Raw genomic sequence first — 21,715 nt, forward strand, 5'->3', positions numbered from 1 at the left:
CTTCATTACAACCAGAGTTATAGTTCATAGATGGCAAATATAAATAATGGGATTAAAGCAATATCTTTGCAAATAAACGACCAACCCAAAATAACAATTTCACATAATTTGTGAGGGAATTGAATCATTATAATATTACTGTAATGTTATATGAAGCAAGGCGGAGGACAGAGATGTCATACACACACACACACACACACACACACACACACACACACACACACACACACACATCCATAGTGGTTAGCCATAGTGCTAAGGATAACATTCCTAAAATTACCGGCTATGAACTGTTGATAGTTTCATGTTTAGCATCACATTCTGCAGCTTGTAAGTGTGAGGGAGAAAACAGCTACGTTATTCATCATGTCAACACTTCCCATCATGGCATGAAGTTCAGAACATCTGCGAGGTTCTATATCACAACAAACAAGTTCATTTAGATCATTTTAGTTTCTTGTATTCGTCGATGGTGACGTCATTGTTCCTAAACCGCGCGTGAGTAAACGTAACTTCCTGTGAAGACGGAAGTTTATTTTGAAAAAGGCATTCTGCACGTAGAGCCTTAAAGACGCCGGCCGGCGACACGTGCACGCCCGCCGCCGGAGGGAACCGAGAGAGAGTCTGAAGCGCAGAGACACGGACCAAGCTGCTGCCAGCTGGGAGTTCCATGTGTGGATTTGGCAGCGACGGTCATGTGTTACTGTCTCATGAAGTATTGCACACCTGAGAAACCCTCACAGGAAAGCAGACACCAACACGTGTGCATGTGACGGGAGACGAGGGGGAATGGGGGGGTCCGTCCATCATCATCATCATCATCATCATCATCATCATCATCATCATCACCATCATCATCATCATCATCATCATCATCACCATCATCATCATCATCATCATCACCATCACCAGAACCGCATGGCTCCTGAGACGTGGGGCGCTCTTTAAGCGCGAGCTTTGACAGAAGCCTGCAGTCCTTCCTCACCGCTCTGCCCCTGCTAATCCTCCCCGTTCACCCACATCACTATGGAAACTGCCGGCACGTCTCACCCTTTGCAATCCTAACTTGTGCCATGCCACCCGATCACCGTGCCGCATGTCACTGCGCTGGTACGTTATTGGCTATTAGCGGCGTCCCTGTTCATGCAGAACCGTCGGGTTCACTGTGCTTTGAAACGTGGACGACGGCTCCGGAAGAGACTCTCGCTGGAGCTTAAGCTCAAAGCCGTGCAGGAAGTGAGCGTCTCAGCCTTTTTTATTTTTTTTATTTTTTTTAAAAGGACAAACTTAGCTGCGTGGTGAGGAGTCTGTGAGCTGGATGGAGGCACATTTTCATATTCCTGCACCCGCTATACCTATTTCATTTATTTTCCTTTCCCTCTGGCAAAAGTGCAGGAGAATATTTGTCATGGTTGTAAAAGGTTTACCGGCTTCAAAGCGGAGGGAGCTGGTCGTCCAACCATCAGTGAGACCACGCAATCCTGCAGCACTGACAAGAATGGGTTAGAGCATGTGGACAAAAAATTCCCCCTAGCTAAGCTCCCAATTCAGAGCTTTAACGTAAAGCTCGGAGAAGCAAATTTGCATTTGCCGTCGACGTCAGCCTTAATCCATCCCGAACCACTTCTTCAATCCCCCTCAACACCTTGGAGAAGAGCTTCAGTAATCGCTCATTACAAGGGAAATAGGTTTTAATCGGTAGCAGCATCGGCCTCGTCAGTGCTAACGCTGTTAGCCTGAGATGAGCTGTAGGACCAAATGCTCAGGTAACCACAACCTGAACATATAGAAGTCCAAATGAAGGCCATGCTACATGCTACATTCATCTTGAGTCTAAGGATCGTTTAAAGTTTCGGCACCGCAGAAAGAATGCAACGTTTAGGCAACAAAACCATTTGGTTATAAATGATGACTTTGTTAAAACGGTGTGAACATAACTTCAGAATGAGACTTTGGGACTTGAACAGCGGTCTGGTGGTTAAACGTCCTTCACGTGAACGCATAAAGTTCTTGTGTCCGCCACAAAAAGGATCCGAACTGACTCCATTGGGGTTTTTATTCGTGGTGCCGATACACAATTCACCGCCACGCGATGCGTTGTAGAAGTCTTTTCACGTGTTTCTGTGAGTCTGTTCTGGCATCGTTTCATTAAAAATGACAAAAATACATAAATTATCTGCCGTTTTTGTCCAAAAGCTCGATAAACCCGTTTCTTACAAAATGATTTTTCCAAAGCAACTAAACTGTACTTTTAGAGAGATTCCAATCGCAGTTTTGAAACACGTTTAATGTTGGAAATAGAAACAAAACCATCCAAAAGAATTCCACAAAATATTTTGTTAGGTTAGGAAAAACTAACCATCAAGGTTTGAATTAAATGAAAACAATTTAAACAAAAAAAGTCAACAAAGTTCATAATTATGGGCTGTGGATGTCATGTAATACATTGTCTGTTTATGACTTCCACAGAAGTAATTGTTCTTTGTGTAACACATCCTGCAGATAGTTCACGATGAAATAAATAAATCATGTCCTTGATTAATGATTCATTCGTAATTTGTTTTTACAAATTCACATCACTCCATCATCTATCATTTATTTATTACTCTCATGTTGTGTTAATTCCGTCCCAGGAGAGAAACATATCATCTGGACTGACATGTTTGTTTGGCCAACACTTCTTTTAATCACCAATTTTTGGGAAAATTCACTTTTTTTGCTTCTGCAGGAAAACATATATGCAAGATCCAGCAGGGACAAACATATTATACTGCATTTATTCGACTTTCAATACGTCGCCAGGGTAAAAACATATTGTTTTTAGTTAATTCCAAAGGTAACATCCTCGAGAATGAAGATTATAGATGGTCATATTTAATAATTAACACACTGATGCTAGATTCTGTAGTATTTTATGAGCGTTGTAACTGACATCACCAGTTGTGTTTTATCTGCCGTAAGGTGGCTGCTGTCTGTAAGGACAATAAAAAGATAGATCACCATTTAAGGACACTTAATGTATTCGTGACTAAAGAGTCTGCTACATTTAAACTCTGATTAAACAAATTAAAACATCATCATACCAAAATAAAAGATTCAAAGATGGGAACGTCATCAAGGTTCAGCATCTATGAAACATGAATATACAACAATCCATCTGGTTGATGCTGGGATACTTTTAGAGGATCAGGGATAACTTTACCTCCTGGTGCACTGGCAGAGGATTAACTCACTTTAACTGTCATTTCTGAATCTATATTCTTGAGAAATTTTTTTTTGTATTTTGCTCATTGGATGTGGATATGCTAAATTATCTCAGAAAGGCCACAATAACTATTCTCTCCACACACATATTACTAAATTCAGGGCACATTACACATTATAGGACACACTCAAAGGAAACCTGTGATGCCTTTTTAATACATAAACACACACACTGCAGGAGACAAGCAGGTCTATACTTTTATCAATTTTCAACAATCCTCCTGCGCATACAGCAGAGTGTCATCGGCGTAATGGTGGATGCCCATTCCAGCTTTGCTTCCAATACTCAATCACTGAAGGAACAGTCGTGCTGCAGAGATGATGTGTTTTTTTTGTTTGCTTTGAACTGGTTCCCTACACAAAAAAAGAATTTGGATTATTGCAGAAAATCAAGATAATCTTCACAAACCAACACCACTTTTATGATTGTTAATGCGTGATCCTCAGAATTAAAAAGCTAACGGCTACAAATGGACGACACCGCGGTCACAAGAGAACAACGAGGCAGTGAAAGAGGACGGACCAGCCGATGTGGTGACGCTTTGTCGTCTCATTTAGAAACTCTTTTTATTCGAAACTGTCTTTTGTAGCTTCTAAATTCACAAGAGGGTTTGATTAATATTGTCTCTCTCTCGCTTGGGACTATTGAATGAGGACCGAGCTAATGTTGTTATAACATGTTTTTTTTTTTACTACAAATCAAAATGGCTGCTGTGAGAAAGGTCTATTTGGCCAACAGCTGAAATATATTGAGAGAAAAGCAGAAACCCAAGAACAGATCCCTGAGGTACTCCATTTTTCATATTAGAAAATGTTGATATAGTATTATTATAAGAAGCAGACTGTGCTCTTTCAGATCAGTCAGGCTATAACAACACAACAGCCGGAAAATTGATTTTCCAGGAGATCAGAGGCACAAAGTGAGGAATCTCAACTACCTTTCACAGTTCTTTCCAACAAGAAATGTGACTTCATAGACGATGCTTCAGTCATCCGTCCATCACCACGAGGCTCCTACAGTTACATTATAAGTAAAATGGAGACTCAAGTTGCATCACTGTGTAAAGATTTCTTCTTATATGTGACTGAGGATTGTTGGTCGGTGCATTTGGAAGCTGAAGAAAACAAACCAACAAAAATGTTGAGAAATTGTCAATTCTTTAGAGCAAATCAGCATTATTTTTATGTTTGATTAGTTTGTCTTTTTCAAGGACTTGACTCGATCCTCGTGTATGTTATTAAAACTCCCGAAGCTCTTATATCAGTGGAACAATCAGCCTCATATTCAGATACTACACCGAGTAGCAACCACTAGATTACTTTGCATGATAAATTGTTGATGCAATATTAAAAAAAAAGTTAAAATAGCTTTTTTTTTGTTCTTATAGTATATTGAACATATTGTGCACCAGGGACGCGAGCTGCTTGGTAGCCAACTCAACATAATAAAGTGCTCTAAGCTTTGATAACAAATCCTAAACTTGTTGGATTTGCCTCCCTCAGCCTCCACGAGGGGAGAGCTGTGGTTTATCTTGCTGGTGTGCAGCAGCTGCTGGTTTTATCACTTCTTTCCTCCAGGATCTCTCATGTCTTCCCATGGCACAGTAAACTGTATAAAGTGAAGCACATTTTCATTTTAAGAGCATCGGAGTTACCGCAGGCATTAACCAGTGGCGGACTGGAAAATGTATTTAAAGTAGCCGAATGAATCAGTGTGATGTGTGTTTTAGGCAGATGTTCCACTAGGGGCTTTTCCACTGGGGGCATGGCGGAGTTTCAGGCTTTTTGGACATTTGTCAGCATCTATTTACATTAAAACTCGACTACTTATAGCTCCCTTTGCTTTTCCTTCCAACAGATTACTAAATATTTTACTGTTCTTAATCTATTTTTTTTCCCTTCAGATTCTGTGCTTCTTAACATGTACAGCTTGTTTTGTGTTACTTTTTTGTCTCCTTGTGCATAATATTTGTGTGTTCTCTAATTAGAGCAGAAAGGTTTTGGCGTCTTTGCACATAAGTGGAAATGCATTAGCACCCGGATGCATGCATTTTAAATTAAACCTGCATAAACTGCTCCTTTGGATTTCCAATAGATTTTCTTTCTGGTAGCAGAATTATGCTTTCAGCCTTTCGCACTGCTTTGGGGAGAATAACATAGATTGCAATTTGTTTTCTGAGGGAAGCCGTGCAGATGTGATAACACACTGCTGTCGCTGTCCGACATGACGCGATGACACGCTGCTGTCGCTGTCCGACATGACGCGATGACACGCTGCTGTCGCTGTCCGACATGACGCGATGACACGCTGCTGTCGCTGTCCGACATGACGAGAACAAACCCAGGGGTTGTGATCGCGTGAAGCCTGATGGTGTATGTGATGGAGTATGTATATCCACATCGAGAGATGGCAGATAAGCTTGTATAACAAACTGTTGTATGTGTGTGTGTGTGTGTGTGTGTGTGTGTGTGTGTGTGTGCGTTCCAGTAGAAAATGATTATTGCAGTACATGCGCAGTGTGATGCAACGCCTCCAATGCATCCGTCTCTTAAAATGGGACAGATGCATGAGCGAGAGCGGAAGTCCCTCCATTCAGTTGTTGGCAAAGGCATCAGGGAACGCTGACCTTTCGTTGGTTCCTTGAGGCCAATAAGTGAGTCACATGACAGCCGGATATTTACAGTGCCTCCTGTCACTGGCCCTGTCAAATCACACACACTTCACTGGAGCGCAGGAAGCCTTGGGCTGGACTTCAGCTACACAGACAGATGCAAAGGTGTTTTTTTTTTTTTCCGCCCTTCTCTTTTGACCGGAATGTACAGGAAATCATTATGGGATGTTGATGCATGTTGGTGTGTGAGTGTGCAGGACGGAGAGAGTGAGACATACAACACACAGACTATCTGGAGGGCCGATGAATTTCAGGTCAATTTATCTTGTGAATGAGCCTCTGGAGGGCATTCATCTCCAGACAGTTCCACGACAAGTGAAACTGTACATCGAGACCCACATCTCACAGGGGGCAACCATGGAATCGTCCAATTTGTTTTCTCGTAGTTTGGCTTGGAAGATTAAACAAGCAATGCGTGCGATGATACAACGAGACACCAGCCGAGGTTCTGCTGGCATCCGCTCCTCTTTACCGCTTTGACTCTTTGGGTTTGGGGTTGTAGGAGATCTCACAGTCGGATGTGTTTCTTCTTGCTGTAATGGTTGAGCTCGTGCTCGTTGTGCGTGGTTGTTGCGTAGACTTTATAAAAGAAGTCGCCGTGCGTCGCCGTGCGTCGCCGTGCGTCGCCGTGCGTCGCCGTGCGTCGCCGTGCGTCGCCGTGCGTCGCCGTGCGTCGCCGTGCGTCGCCGTGCGTCGCCGTGCGTCGCCGTGCGTCGCCGTGCGTCGCCTATTGGTTTGTGAACTGCTGCGTTTGAAGGCAAAAGCTGGTCATGTTTGCCGTCATCGTCTTGGCTTTTTGCAACCAGAAGTGTTGCGAGAGGGAGAAGCTGTGGACATCACGCTTTGTTGACGAAGACTGGAAACTAGAGATTGAGACAATTCACTCATCTTCACAATGTTTACAGAGGGATTGAATCCAGTGAGAAGTAGAGTCATTTTCTCACAGACTTCTATTCCAGTGGTTCTCAGATAGAGGCATGTGTACCTACGCAAAGGCAAGTAACAGCCATTCAAAAATCCTTTAAAAATAGTTAAATAATACATATTGAATCAAATAAAAGTGTAAGTTGATGCTTTGCTTTGCTGGTTAGGGGTTACTTGGCTGAAAACATATTTTAAAGGAGGTCCATCACTGTTCTATACAATCAGACTTCTGTTTGGGACCAGAGGAGTCGCCCCCTGATGGCCATTAGAAAGAATGCAGCTTCAAGGCTCTTCTGCAGTGGTTTCACTCGCCTGGTAAAGGGACAATTATGCGAGGTAGCTTTATATTGATTTCATTTTCTGACCAAATTCCCAAAGCCAAAATAGAATTAATAATTTGATTGGGTCACTTTCCTTGTTTGCGTTTCCATTTCACCTCTCTGAGGTGCAGAGAAAGGGACAGCATGCAGAAAGTTTTCTTTCATGTATGGCAGCACTCATGGGTCTGCATCAGGTTCTATCCATTCAAGGTTTCCGTTTCTGTTTCCACTGGAGGGCCACCCGGAGGGAACATAACCAATGCTGGAGGTATACGAGCCTCCAAGACGTCTTTTTTTGCTGCGTTCCTTTCGAACAAGATGGCACCATTGTGACATTGTGTATTGTGAATCTAGTTCAGCTCTAATGCTGACAGTCTATTCAGGGCTCAGACAGTATCCCAGTTACAGAGCCATTTCAAAACATTTCTCTTGGACACAACACACAGCACAGATCAGCACTGGCCGACGGCAAATACCAGGACAGAAATACAGTAGCCGGCTTCTGAAAACAAGAGTCTACAGACATGCTCCAGTCATTCTGTCAGGCTGTACTGTACAAAGGCACAATGACTCCGCTTGAGTTGAATTATAAAGGCAGCATGCTAACACGCTCTCAGTGAAAACTTTGATCTTCTGGTGGCGCTGGAGGAAAAGTGAGAGGCTCCTCAATGCCAATAGAATACATCCTCTAGAAAACATGCATATCTGTACTAAATTTCATGGCAATCCATCCATCATGGTGGAGCTGGAGGGAAAGTCAGAGGAGCAAAGTCAGAGTGGCAATGACACAGCATGACTGAAAGCGCAGGATAAACTTTGACATGCATTACACTTTTTGAGGTTACCGACATTTTTACATTTGAAAAACAGATTTCAAAGCAAAACAACAACAACTCTAAAGATGTGTTAGTTTGAGGGCAGATGTTATTACAGCACATTGAGCTAACCTCACGTCTAGACAATGTGCCGGCGTGGTGAAACACACTTCATTTAACCTCAAGTCTCTAAAATCTGTGTTGCCGTGAGAGAGGACTCAGCAGGCGGTCAATGGCAGTACAACACAGGCAATAAAAGGTGTTTTGCAGCCATAAAAAATGACCACGAAAAATGTTCAGTTTGCTGCAGCGGAATGAAAGATTCGCCCTGGACAGACACGGAGGTGCACACTCACTCATCACCCACTCACATGCGACAAAACGCATGATATTCCTGGCAGAAATGATTACCCTGTGGTCCACTGCCATGCGTTTTCCAATAGAGGACTCAATCGACCCTTAAATGATGATTTTTATACATCTGGATGAATATTTTCCCAATTGTTTCTATTCCATGAATTCATTGGGCACAGATCATTTGCAATGCTACTGTTGGTATTTACTGTATTGGGTTTTGTTACTGCTGAATTTCATTGCCATTCGACATAAGACTAATGCAGTATTTGTCTCAGGAAGGTGATCTGATAGTAGATTGTGACCTGCTTTCCCTCAACGTTCTCTCCGCGGAGGAAACTTCTTCAGACGTCGTATTGCTGAAGTTACAACGCCGCTCGCTTTGCTCAGGAATGTCTGAAACATTGTCAGAAACCCCGAGGGCCTGCAGATCCCATTTCAGAGAGCTGCTAGTCGAAGGGAAGAGAAGAAGGCAGTGACAAATCCAAAATGTGATTGTGTGCGTGTGCGCGTGTGTGTGTGTGTGTGTGTGTGTGTGCACACAGGGAGGATTTTCACTTTTGTCACCGGCTACATTTATATGGGCTTAAAGATTCACGGTGCTGTATTAACATATGGTTCTGGCTCTGTACCATGTATGTTGCTCGTTGGCTTTGCGTCCTCAGTGTTCGGGGTCTCACAGATTCACAGAATACCCGATTGAATTCCTAACTCTTTGCAAAATGCAGAAAATGACCATAACACATTTGTATTTTCCCAAATAAGGAAGTATTTAAAGTTGTATATGAGACTTCAGGAGCAAATGAATGCCTGTTGTGCTCATTCACAGAGAAATGTTTGTTTTCCTGCATCGTGATACTTGTATTTTGGGTCCATTCATTTTAGATTATCAGTGATGAGTTCTGAAATTAAAAACAAAACAAACTGCAATAACAGAAATCCAAATGAGTATATAAACATGATGGAGAATCAAGGTGATACAACAATTTTAAACATATGTTAAAATATGTTTTATTCTCTGAAGCCCAAACAGAACATCACTCTTTGTAATAATGAACATAGTGGAGCTTTATTTTGCTCGTGAATTTTGCATGTTACATTATTTGTGAGCACATGCATGTGATACACTTCTAACTGTAGAAACTTGCATGTTTCTCTGTTTACAAATACATCATCTGTGTGAGAATGAACAGAAATCACAAATATGACTTCCTCATCTCATGCAGAGAGACTTCCATGCACAACATTGTGACCTCCGCTGTTTGCAGGTCAAACATCGTACAGCATGTTTACAGAGCAATGGTCTCCAGGATTATAGTAACTGAACCAAAGTAGAGCAACTTCACGGGGAGTTTTCTTATCACATGACACGTCATTGCCACTGCAAAGCGTGTTGGATAATAAATCTGAAGACAGAATCTTGACCGCTTCTTTTCGCAAGAGAAACACATTTTCTGTCTTGCTGGAAGGGAACTTCTTCCCCGTGTATCTTAGAGGAAATCTTTTCTGGGTGTCTCATACACTATTACAGACATTGGAAGGTGGGGGGGGGGGGGGGGGTAGTGGTGGAGGAAGGGTGGTGGGGACTTGGTGATCCAGTGGACTGGAAAACGCTGCCCCCTGGCAGAGAGGCAGCGCGAGGCTCTATCATCGCTGGAGCTAATGCGGCCACTGGCTCGTTAGAGCTCTGATGTAAGGAACACTGCAGCGCCCAAAGAGTTTCAGAAAGAAACCACTGAACGCAGTGAAGCAAAGTAAAGACTATAGCCTCTCCCTCATCTCTAAAGATACATCCCTCAATTTGGGTTAGACATTGTCACCCATCGGGGATCGGGCCTCTGTGATAAAGCGCTCACTGGACGGGCAGAGATGCTTTCACGTTGGAGAAGAAGAAGAGGAAGAAAACAAAAACGCTGCATGTGCATCATTCAGTCTGGTGGAGAGCATTCACAGCTGCCACAACAGGAGCTGCTGACAGGTTGGTCCTCAATGAAAGGAGGCAGAGAGGAATGGATGGAGGTGGAGAAGGAGATGGAGATGGAGAGAGGAAGGGAGGAAATAATAGAGAGAAAGCCTGACAGGCCCAGCTCCCCTCCGCCCCTCTGCCATGACGGAGGTGAGGACGGAGGGGAGGAGGACCGACGTGCTGTCAGCGCAGCTGCACGTCAACCCAATCATTACATCACGCCAGTGTTTAAATTGACATGATGTATGCTGCGTGCAGAGTAGTAGATCTTCACCAGTGCAGTCCGGCTGATTCATATTGCCAGCGTGAGATGTTCCGCCTCGGGCATCTTTGACACATTTGCACACTTGGAATCTATATTCTCTGCAGGGAAAAAAAAAGGATTTCAGGTTGATGGGTGGAACAAAATCCAGCTTTTTTTTTCAAATAGCAAAGCCAGTCAGATAAACTATTATTATGCTCAGCAGGAGGAGCATGCGCAATGTGCACGCTCGTGCAACTTCAGAAACATTTCACATCACCTGGATGCAAAAGAAGTGGACGTCAGTGTGTTGCAGTGCATGCAGACACGGAGCGAGCGTCATCATTTGGTAAATGTGCATGAATGGTTCTCATGCGCAAACACACATTGTTAAGCTGAACTGTGACCCCAATGTTCAATATGCTCAAGCAAGTGAGCATGCACGCGCATATGAGGCAAATAATACAGTCGCTCTGAGGACAAAATGTGGTGGCAGGGAGGAAGAGAGGGAGGTGGAGGTGGGGTGTGTGTGTGTGTGTGTGTGTGTGTGAAGGTGTGTGTGTGTGTGTGTGGGGGGGGAAAATAGCCCCGTTCATCTCCTCTCATGTTCTGCCCGCTGCTACAGCAGAGTTTCTATGGCAACCCCTCAAAAAGCGGTGTGCGGTGAATTGTGGGTCTGAGATGCGCGGTCTGATTGCGCCGCGTGCACGCCAGAAGAGAGAGAGAGAGAGAGAGAGAGAGAGAGAGAGAGAGAGAGAGAGAGAGAGAGAGAGAGAGATCCAATACAAAACGACACTACATATGCTTTCTTCAGTGCGTGTGCCAAAAGCCTTTCGGTACTATGGCATGCGAATGTGGGAGGTGGGCACGCACGCGCGCGCGCTCACGCTGGCCGGTGAGGAAGCCTTACATTAGAATCGAGTGCCCCCTGCAGAGAGCCGCTCATCGCTCCTGGCTGACACCAGACTGCACGCGGCTCTCCAAATGAATCTGTCTGGCTGAGCGCGTGCGCGTGCGCTCATCAGGATCTTTTGGGTTGCAGCTGATGGAGCCGCTGCCATCGATGACGTTTCATTTCGGCTCTGAATGTCCCGCAGCGTTGTACAATGCAGTTGTGTGTTTTCATTTAGGTTGTGTGCGTGCGTGCGTGCGTGTGTGTGTGTGTGTGTGTGTGTGTGTGTGTGTGTGTGTGTGTGTGTGTGTGCTGCCTCTGCCCCCTGCCGTACACCCCCCGCCCTCCCTCCTCACCTATTTCTATTTCCAATGGAGGCTCCACCTTTGCATGTGACTGATGTGCACCGATGTGAGGTCTTTGTCAGGAGATGTGTGTAAGAGTAGGACATGTTGTTCAGTGTGAGTTCTCTCTCTCTCTCTCTCTCTCTCTCTCTCTCTCTCTCTCTCTCTCTCTCTCTCTCTCTCTGAGTGGCTGTGTGATGCTTGTAGCTGTGCCAGTCCCCATTAGCATCCCATTATAAACCAGCATGATCACTCGTCATTTAGAATGCCTGCCACAGCGTGCTGTGTGTGTGTGAGAGAGCTTTTTTTTGCGAGAGCACGTGCGTGAACGTGTGCGTGTGTGTGTGTGCATGTGTGTGTGCGTGTGTGTGTGCGCGCGCGCGTGTGAATCACACAGCCAAGTGATTGAGATGGCCTTGTTTCAGAAGAACATGGAGGGAGGAAAAGTCTTGCTCTGTGTACAATTCAATTTAAATGTGTCTGCAAGTGTTTGGTTTGTTTGACCCAGATTTCTCACCTACCCCACTGTTGATAAATTGGATATCCTGAGGCAACAATTTAATTTAGTCGCGACACAGTGAACAGCGCCCTCTGCTGGCGGGATCTGTGTTGCAGTGAAGACTTGAGATCCTGAATCGTCTTGTGTGGGAAATGTCTCAGACATTCATTTATATATTTTTACTCAACTCGAATGGTAGCTTTGGTTTTATTTGCTGGGTTTGAATCATGTTGTTTCTTTTGAGATGTCTGCATTCATCCCAATATATTTTACAGATATAGATATATAAACAATGGGATTGTGTTTCTGTCGCTCACGTCACTGAAGCTGTCACCATCAATGTTACTCTTGATAATCCAAAAAACTCAACAGTTTTCATGGGGATACTTTTTTCCCCTTGTAGAAGATGAAAGAAGTCTAGTGGAAACTGTTTCATTGAGATTTATTATAAGATAATGTCTTCCTCAGTGCTGAACAGAAACTAAATTGGATTCATCGTCTTGGGGTTAAGGCGGAAACCTCCAAACCTCTTGTGAAAAGTGAAAGAATTAGATTTTTTTACTCTCCCTTTAATCCTTTAATTTATCTTCTTTTTCTGTCTCTTTCTCTCCAGACATGATAATGCTCTCTGGACGGCAAGAAAAGAGGATTTACCTGCAGCTAAAAGTCCATTTCCACGGCAGACCTTTCGACACGTGATGGCAATAAAAGCACAGGTGTGACAAATATCGTAAAACTACAGCTGCATTCCATTTCGGTTGTCCGGGCCCTGTGTCGAGCGCTGCCACGGATAGGAGCCTTAAATGGAAAGGAAGGGAACCGTCGTTAATGCTTCTGCTCACCGCTGCTACTCCTACTGGGAGATGAGTCAAAATGTCTGCCTCGAGAAAAAAAAAACTGATTTGCCCTCCTTCTCTCCTCCTTTCACGGTCTGCTGGCTGTAGTCTCTCCTGACCTCCACCTCTTACCTTCTCTGCTAACCCCTAACACACGCACACACGCACACACACACACACGCACACACACACACACACACACACACAGACACACACACACACACACACACACAACCTCCTGAGCCTTCTGCGTCTCTGCTCCAGGTCTAGAGGAATGTTGAGTGTCTCTACAGCCCCCTCCCTGGAGATTAGGCCTCACCGTGCCCCGCCCCCCCCTCCCCTCCACACTCCTCACTTCATTCCAATCCAAAGTATGCCCCCTAAGAGCTGCCGCATTTTTATCTGAGCCGGGGGTGATTGTGACAGATTGGCCAAATGACACACAAACACACGCCCGTGGACACACGCCGAGCCACAAAGCAGAGAGAGGCTGGTCCTCCCGGAGGAGGAGAAGGAGGAGGACGGGGGGGGGGGGGAGGGGGATGAGGAGGTGGGAGACCAGACAGCGCCAGGCTCCCGCTATAAAACCCTCCCAGGATGAGGCCAGTGTCCTGCCCTGAGCTGGACACAACCTCCTTCCTCTGTGCCAGGACGCCGTCGCGACAGGCAGCAGACGAGCATCCAACATGAACGACATCTACAAGGCAGCGGTACGTCCTCTCACTACTGGTTCTAGTTAGTTGGATGCTCCCCGAAATCTGTGTGTGAACTAAATCTGGTATGAGGGCGATGCTGTTTTTGGACTGCAAAAACCCATAATTCGTAACTTTTTTTGCATTTTATCAGGATAATGTGTATAACATAAGAGCGCACTTTGACTCCGTCCGCTTTGTGTTCTCATCTACAAAACGTCTCCCATCACTTTGTTCCTCTGACATTCTCCTGACGAATCCCCCGCTCGCGCATCGCCTCCATCACCACGCTGACGTCAGAGGAGCCCTGACAACCATATACGTCTCTAGATGTTCTCCGACTCCAGCACCTATCAGAGCTGATAGCGGCCACTCAGGAGGTCACCGGCAGGACACGGTGGCAGCGACGGTCCGCGTCGCGCCCGCTTCCTTCATGACTCCAAATGGAACGGTCCCCCCTCCGCGGGGCTAATTTTGGCCCCGGGTCGCTCAGATGCTTTTGCGTCCGTGGTCCTCTGGTGCCAGAGAAAGGGCTTCAGGTTTAGATAAACCCCCTGCGACTGAATTCCAGCATTATCTGTGAGCCCGAAAGCCGTGTGGCTGCGGCTGTCTGTCCACCTCCGCCCGGACGGGCCGCCGGCTGTCTGTCCACTCAGTGAGCGCCGCGGCCGAGGCAGTCAAGAGCACACGCAGGAATGAACAAATATTTCTTTAGATGCATTATTGTTTCTTCATATATCACAACCAGAGGTGTGTGTGTGTGTATGAGTGTCTCTGCATGTGCGTTTAATTCATAGTGGACGACAAACAATAACTCTTACATAAGCAGCTGTCTCCTTCTCTCATTCGTGGTAGCTTTTCCAGGATTACTGTTCCATTGTTGGGCCAGATCCACAGCTATGCTAATTTAAAGCACTGTGTATTGTGTGCTTTATCTGTGGTTCCTGATCCTGTCTGTTTATTTTTATCTCCTCCTCTTACTGGCTCTCAGCGTGATATAAAGATATAAAGGATGGGCCGAGGTGGGACAAAGATGTTACCTTTTTGTTGACTGAAGCGCAACACTTTTATGAGCAGTGGTACGAAATGCATGAAATGGAGGAGTACCATTTAAACAGACGGTTCTGGAAAGCACAGAATACACTGAAACGTTCACATTAGTTTACGTAGAAGTACAATCAGAGAACCAAAGGCATTTACTACTTTAAACGTTTTGCTTCTTGCAGGTCGAGCAGCTGACAGACGAACAGAAAAATGGTGCGTAAACTTCAAATGATCTCAAACTGTGAATCTCTGAAAGTCACTTTTTTTTAAACCCAAAATAGGAATGAATCGTCTGCACATTGTGCATAATGTGGCCAGCTGGTTGCCACAGTGTGGCTCACCCTGTCACGTGTGTGCGTTGCAGAGTTCAAGGCCGCCTTCGACATCTTCGTTCAGGACGCGGAGGACGGCTGCATCAGCACCAAGGAGCTGGGGAAGGTGATGAGGATGCTGGGCCAGAACCCCACGCCCGAGGAGCTGCAGGAGATGATTGATGAGGTGGACGAAGACGGTAAATCAAAGCGCCGCCGGCGCCAAGAAGCTCAAATGACCCGGTTGATTACCGCTGACCTCTCCATTGTCCATCATCGTGCAATCATGTGGCGCAGACAAGCGAAGGGTTCAAACCCTGTGAGCTCTTAATGTCAAGCGATTGTCAAGGGGTCCCGCACACAGCAAGATGTGTCGGGCCGAATTAAAGGGAAATGCGTATCAGATGATGCACATTGTCAACTTGATTTTCCTCGGCGCTGTAATGATGAAACATAAAAAGTAACGAACAGGATTTGCCTGATAAAGCTTCAATATGTCATATAATGTAGCTCGGGCCAAATGAAGTTGCATTGAAAGGCCCACGTAGTTTCTTATAGGTATTTCTTTTGTAATATACAGTGGATATTGCAGGTTTCAATACAGCGTTGATAGTGTTAGTAGACTAGGCCTTTAAGGAGGCTTTGGAGTTCTGCCGCTCAATGTGAAAGTCTCTCCAGTGCCGTGATGAAGTGCACTGTTTGTGTCCAGGGAGCGGCACGGTGGACTTTGACGAGTTCCTGGTCATGATGGTGAGGTGCATGAAGGACGACAGCAAAGGGAAGTCAGAGGAGGAACTGGCGGAGCTGTTTCGCATGTTTGACAAGTGAGTTCTTCTGTAAAGCCTGTTGCTACTTTGCCCCGTTGAATTTGAAAGTTTAAGACACCGTAAACCGCAGACTAGAGTATCTCGAGCAAAGTATGCTCCCCGTGTGCAATTATGGGTACTGACAAAATGCCAGGCGGCTCTGCTGAGTACATGCTGTTTGCTCCATAATCCTGTTTGACAGCGCAGAATATTTCAAACACCCACTCCATGTAAGCCAGACACCTCGTCTGAGCATCAAAGAACAACCTTTTTTTTCTCTCTCTCTCGCTCTCTTTAACAATTAAGTCTTCCCAAACACTTAAACACAAGATACGATCAGTCACATGTCACGCATGAAACACGCCACCTCCTCCACTGCCATCTGTGCAGCTCAACTTTAGGTTTTGTTGTGTGCATTAATATATTTCAATATATTTTCACTCCCTTTTTGCAGGAACGCAGATGGTTACATCGACCTGGACGAGCTGAAGATGATGCTGGAATCTACAGGAGAGGCAATCACCGAGGACGACATCGAGGAGCTGATGAAGGACGGGGACAAGAACAACGACGGCAAAATTGACTACGATGGTGAGGAGTTTGATATGTAAAGTGACGGAGGAGGAGGAGGAGGAGGAGGAGGAGGAGGAGGAGGAGAAGGAGGAGGAGGAGGAGGAGAAGGAGGAGAACATGATGTAGCAAATGTTCATCCCACCTAAACTCATCCCAAATGAAACACTGACTTTATAAAAAAGCATCTTGTTAGCGGTTTGCTAACTAAGTCTTCCTCTTGAATCTGCAGAGTTCTTGGAGTTCATGAAAGGAGTGGAGTAATCCGGGAACAGGAGCAGAGCCAGAGTGTTATTTTTGTATTTCTCTGTGACTCCACGGTCATCTGTGGAAAACTGGAACGCTGATTCGGAACGCCGCTGATAGAAACAACGGAACGACTTTGCAAGATACAGTGGAATACTGTAGCTGAATGTTTATGTATTTTTCTACCATCTCTTGCATCGTTGTAAATACAGTTTGTAACTACTTTTTGGTTGCCCGTGTATACAGAATTTGTGTAAATGTATCCAAATTACTTACGTTTTCTACAGAGGCCACACAGTGCACCCGACCGGCTGCGCCAAACATCAACTTTGTGTTTGTTTGTTTTTTCCCGACTACACCTCGTCTCTGAAGTGCCACAGACAGTTTACCAATGAGAGGCTGAGATTGTTTTAACTGTACAGAAAATGTGTGTGTGTGCACAAAGCAGAACACACTCATGACACAACGTGTTTGTTTTACAGCAGGCTCCGGTAGACTAATCAGACTTTTAGAGCAATGCACTGGACCCCGTCTGCATACCGCGCATGTGGCCATCGTGTACATTTCGGTATGTTTAAGAGACCCTCAGGACTCTGTATCCCCCCTCGGGCCCCTGCAGCGCCTGCATATTTCTACATGGAAAAGTCAGTTTGGAATGTGCGCTCATGTAATAAACAAGATGCATTTGTCAGAGCAGTCACCTTGTCAATTTTTCATTTTGTTTGAATCCTCTGATTTGAAACATTATCAACAACAAAAAACAAACCTTTCGGTGTTATTCATCAATCTCGATTGTTTTGAAGACATTGGTTGAAGAGATGTCGGCCTTCTCTCCAACATAATGGACTGCACACTCGGCTTGTGGTGCAAAAAAAAAGCCCCAAAACAATACACACAAAAAACCTCCACAGCAACGTCTCTTTTCAGAAACATAATCCGTTTACTCACGAAACTCACGTCTTGAAAATAGCTGTGGATTATCGTGAGTAACCAGGTTATGATTCATGGAAAGAGACGTTGCTGTGGAGTTTTTTTTTGTATGTATTGTTTTGGCGCTTTTGATGTCAGGAAAGACTTTTCCTAATTATTATATCTTGGGCCTTTTGAGCAGCACAAGCAGTGTGCCGTCTCGTCCCATTACACCCGAGAGAAGGAAGACATCTCTACTCCAAAAACCATCTCGATTGATAAATCTCACTACAGGTAAGAGGAGCGATGCCCATTTGTTCAACTTTGCTGCGAACTGTCCCTTTAAGGATCAGTCGGCGTGTTGCAGACATGTTGTTCTGTCCTCAGGTCGGGTGCTGTTGTTATCGAGGAGCAAACAACACTTAGTTTACAATCTCGTTCCCGATTCGCCTCGCTGCTCTTTGGATTTTGCAGGCCGATCACATGCTCGCCTCTCGGCCCTTCCTCTCACGCAGCAAACGAACACACGCAGGAGGCCTGAAATATTCCCGACGTGCTACCAAAAGCAGAAACTTTTGTGTGTGTGAGACAGCTCCGTCTGCCCTAAACGCTGATGTGTGCCTGTGTGTAATTTGTATTCAATAGTAGCTCTTGTCTGCGGCATGTGAACTATTCGCATGGTTGCCGTGTACGTGTTCGGTTACACAGTCTATTGAGACAGGAGCTATTTATGTCTAATCATGTTAGTGCCCATGTTAGGGGATCTGGATTGACCGACACCAGTTGACAATCAGATGCCTTTGTCCTTATTAAGAATGCTATTTAACTACAAAGGGGACAACAGTTCTATTGTTAAAACGGCTTTAATTCTGACACGTGTCGGTACATAGAAATGTCTGGATCGTTAGAGGAGAACGATTAATATCATACCAGCGACCGTTTGAATTTCCAAAATGAATACATGTGAGTTTTAGTGACATGTTCTGAGGAATTGCTCACATAAAAATATATATTTACATTAATCCTGACATTTTTCTGTCGGCTGTGTTGAGCTTAAGTCCCAGGTGACATGGCTGCAGTTCTCACCGTGGCCACTAGGTGTCAGCAGGAAAACACAGTGTGTGTTTGGCTCCAGGGACGAGGATGAGGATGAGGAGGCTGCATGGCACACATACACTCTCTCCAAAAACAGACAATACTCGCTTGCCAGTCTTTTAAAGACACACAGACGGAGCCAGTCGGGATGAAACGGAGTCGATGATTTGGACGTTGTTGGAATAATATTTAAATAATAATAACCATAAATAGACCATCATTTGGAAACCAAATCCAAACCCACTGATTCACAGGGTTCATTTGCATCCATTACCAACATATATATATATATATATATATATATATATATATATATATATATATATATATATATATATATATATATATATATATATATACATATAAATGAGATTGAGTGTTTTGTGTGAGCCGGTGGCGTTATGTGACCTGACGGATGACACCCTCCAAAGACCTCCACCCAACCTCCTCCACCTCTGTGTCCCTCAGGGTCCTGCTGGCTCCATCCTCTTGGTCTATGTTACTGACGGGGGTTCAAACCCATGCTGCTCTGCCACACTCAAACCTCTGCAGTCTAACGAATAAAACACACCACGATCGACTGCAGCATCTCCAGTCCGGCTGCACTGCCCCCCCCCTCCCCCTCTTCCCCTCTCCCAAAAAAAACACTGCATTGAGAAATAAAAAGAGGTGAAAACATGTGAAAATGTGTTTCTTTCTATTTTTCCCTCCCTCTGCCTGCACAGATTACAGACCGCTCTGCTGAGTTCCTAATAAGCTCTGAGCCGAGGCTGAGCGGCGCTTCCCCTCCATCAATGGGAGGCCGGGCAGCAGCTGAGCGGCGTGAATGAATCTGGGTGTGGCGCACTCGCGAGCCAGTTGGGTGGGGAAGTGACGCAGTTACGTAAGACGGGTCTGATGACTCATGCCTGCTGTTATTAACACACACTGCGGCTATGAGCCACCTTTGGTGATGTGGATTTCAGGGACACATAAGCCCGCCATAAAAACCTGTTTCCTCTTTGTGTGACAGACACACCCGTGACCCTGTGACCCCGTGCCCTGGAAATCACTGAGGTAAAGGGGATCTGCATAGGTGATAGTAAGCTTTCATTATTATGTAACTGGCTTCATTCAGTTTTTTTCTCGCTGTGTGTGTGTGTGTGTATGTGTGTGTGTGTGTGTGTGTGTGTGTGTGTGTCTATGTACAGCTCCATATGTGCCTGACTCACTCTTAGCCAATGGAATAACCCGTTTTATCCAGCATCTGCTCAGCCTCTACAACTCACACACACACACACACACACACACACACACACACACACACACACACACACACACACACACACACAGGTTTATTGATTTAAAAATCCCCCATTAGATCACACTGGAGTCATGATGCACCATGAAATTGGCCCAAAACTGTGTTGGTAAGTCTCACACTCTAGCAGTGGGATGTTTTTGTGTTTTCATGTTTTCATGACCTTTTTGTCAGCTCAGTATGATTTATAGATGTTTTAAACTCCCCGGAAGAGCGCGGAAAACCCGGACAGCGCTGCAGAGTCTGAAGGCGTTGACTTCATACCATCTCGGCCCACGCATGCAGACCTCGTACTGGAGCCGGCAGGCGTTTGGGTTGAGAGGATTCCTGTTTTTCTGGCTTCTCCACATCACATGGTGTTGGAAGTTGTCCAGGGCCGGATATCACAGCCCGATTTCTGGAAATATCTCCTTCACCAGACACACTCAAACAAAAAATGAAATGATTGCATGTTCCCAATAATCCTCGAGATTCATCGTCAGCCGTTATCCTGAGTGACTTCTCGTGTTCGACGTTTGAAGGGTGAACACTTTACTTTGTGCTGCTGTCTATGAGTCTTAGACCACGACGAGGACATTTATCTTAAATCATCGTATTCACAATCAACACATAAAGTTTCAGGAGGAGCAGATAGGTTTGTTTTTGTTGCCATAAATACACAATGAGGAAGTGGAACGTTACAGAGAGAGAGAGAGAGAGAGAGAGAGAGAGAGAGAGAGAGAGAGAGAGAGAGAGAGAGAGAGAGAGAGAGAGAATGGAAGGACCGCAGATCAAACTTCAACAGACAGAAAAGTGTCACGATGCTCCGTCCCACTTGTGGTGCTGGGAACACTGGGAGCACTGTGTCTGGCCCACAGAACAGAGAGACTGCAAGACGCACAGCTCTCAAATTCCACAACAACTCTCCGTTCAGTCCAATGAATAACAGCGATTGTTTCCTTTTAATGTACCACCCACAGGGTTTTATCTATTTTTACCACTTTCAAAAAGGGGAACTAGTCTTTGTGTGTGTGTGTGTGTGTGTGTGTGTGTGTGTGTGTGTGTGTGTGTGTGTGTGTGTGTGTGTGTGTGTGTGTGTGTGTGTGTGTGTGTGTGTGTGGATTGTATGCTGAAAAGTAACAATACTACAATGTTGAAACTACCAATCACAACAAGTAGTTGTTGTGCATTGGAACAAATGAGCCATAAATCTCCGTAGAGCTCAACTTCTCTGTGAGTTTCACCCAGTAATCTGTTATCATAATATTCACCATATATTTATTACAGCTCTCCAAAGTATGAAACTGAACGTCTCACTGGAGAAATAAGAGACGCTGCGAGCCTTAATTTGTTCGTCTTGAGCGGCAGACTCTTGGAAACTCCTGCTCCCCCCAATGATGACATCACTACACGGCTCACCCATGTTGTAGAAGCACAGACGTGATCTTTGGCTCACTCAGCAGCTCTGCACCGTGAGGAACATACGGCCTTGTGTGACTGGGCACGCGGACGGCAAGACGGTTCCCAGCTCTTTCTCCTCCTCCTCCTCCTCCTCCTCCGCTCAGTGTTCCCAAAGCGAGAGCACATGATAGACGGATGACCTTTACTTTGTGTTGGGTCTAGCAACACGCGAGGA

The 21,715-nt window shown here is 45.2% G+C and overlaps 1 protein-coding gene across 1 annotated transcript; it reads left to right on the top strand.

The window, feature by feature from the left end:
• The first annotated feature begins 13,702 nt into the window (after nt 1–13,702).
• Nucleotides 13,703–17,485, top strand: tnnc1a (troponin C type 1a (slow)). The gene is made up of 6 exons (XM_068597447.1): nt 13,703–13,837; nt 15,046–15,076; nt 15,228–15,374; nt 15,884–15,998; nt 16,435–16,571; nt 16,783–17,485. Exons 1-6 carry the CDS (start codon nt 13,814–13,816, stop codon nt 16,812–16,814), a joined length of 486 nt encoding a protein of 161 aa, XP_068453548.1. The 5' UTR covers nt 13,703–13,813; the 3' UTR covers nt 16,815–17,485.
• The last annotated feature ends 4,230 nt before the right edge of the window (nt 17,486–21,715 follow it).

Source organism: Clinocottus analis, unplaced genomic scaffold, assembly GCF_023055335.1.
Source record: "Clinocottus analis isolate CAN_PGR_092001 unplaced genomic scaffold, fCliAna1.0.p SCAF_4, whole genome shotgun sequence".
Lineage (NCBI taxonomy): Eukaryota > Metazoa > Chordata > Actinopteri > Perciformes > Cottidae > Clinocottus > Clinocottus analis.

Excerpts from the sequence above, each read along its gene's own strand:
- tnnc1a (XM_068597447.1), top strand. The coding sequence starts at position 13,814 with ATGAACGACATCTACAAGGCAGCG. Across the intron at positions 15,077-15,227 it reads GACAGACGAACAGAAAAATG|AGTTCAAGGCCGCCTTCGAC; the intron begins GTGCGTAAACTT and ends TGTGCGTTGCAG. Across the intron at positions 16,572-16,782 it reads CGGCAAAATTGACTACGATG|AGTTCTTGGAGTTCATGAAA; the intron begins GTGAGGAGTTTG and ends TTGAATCTGCAG.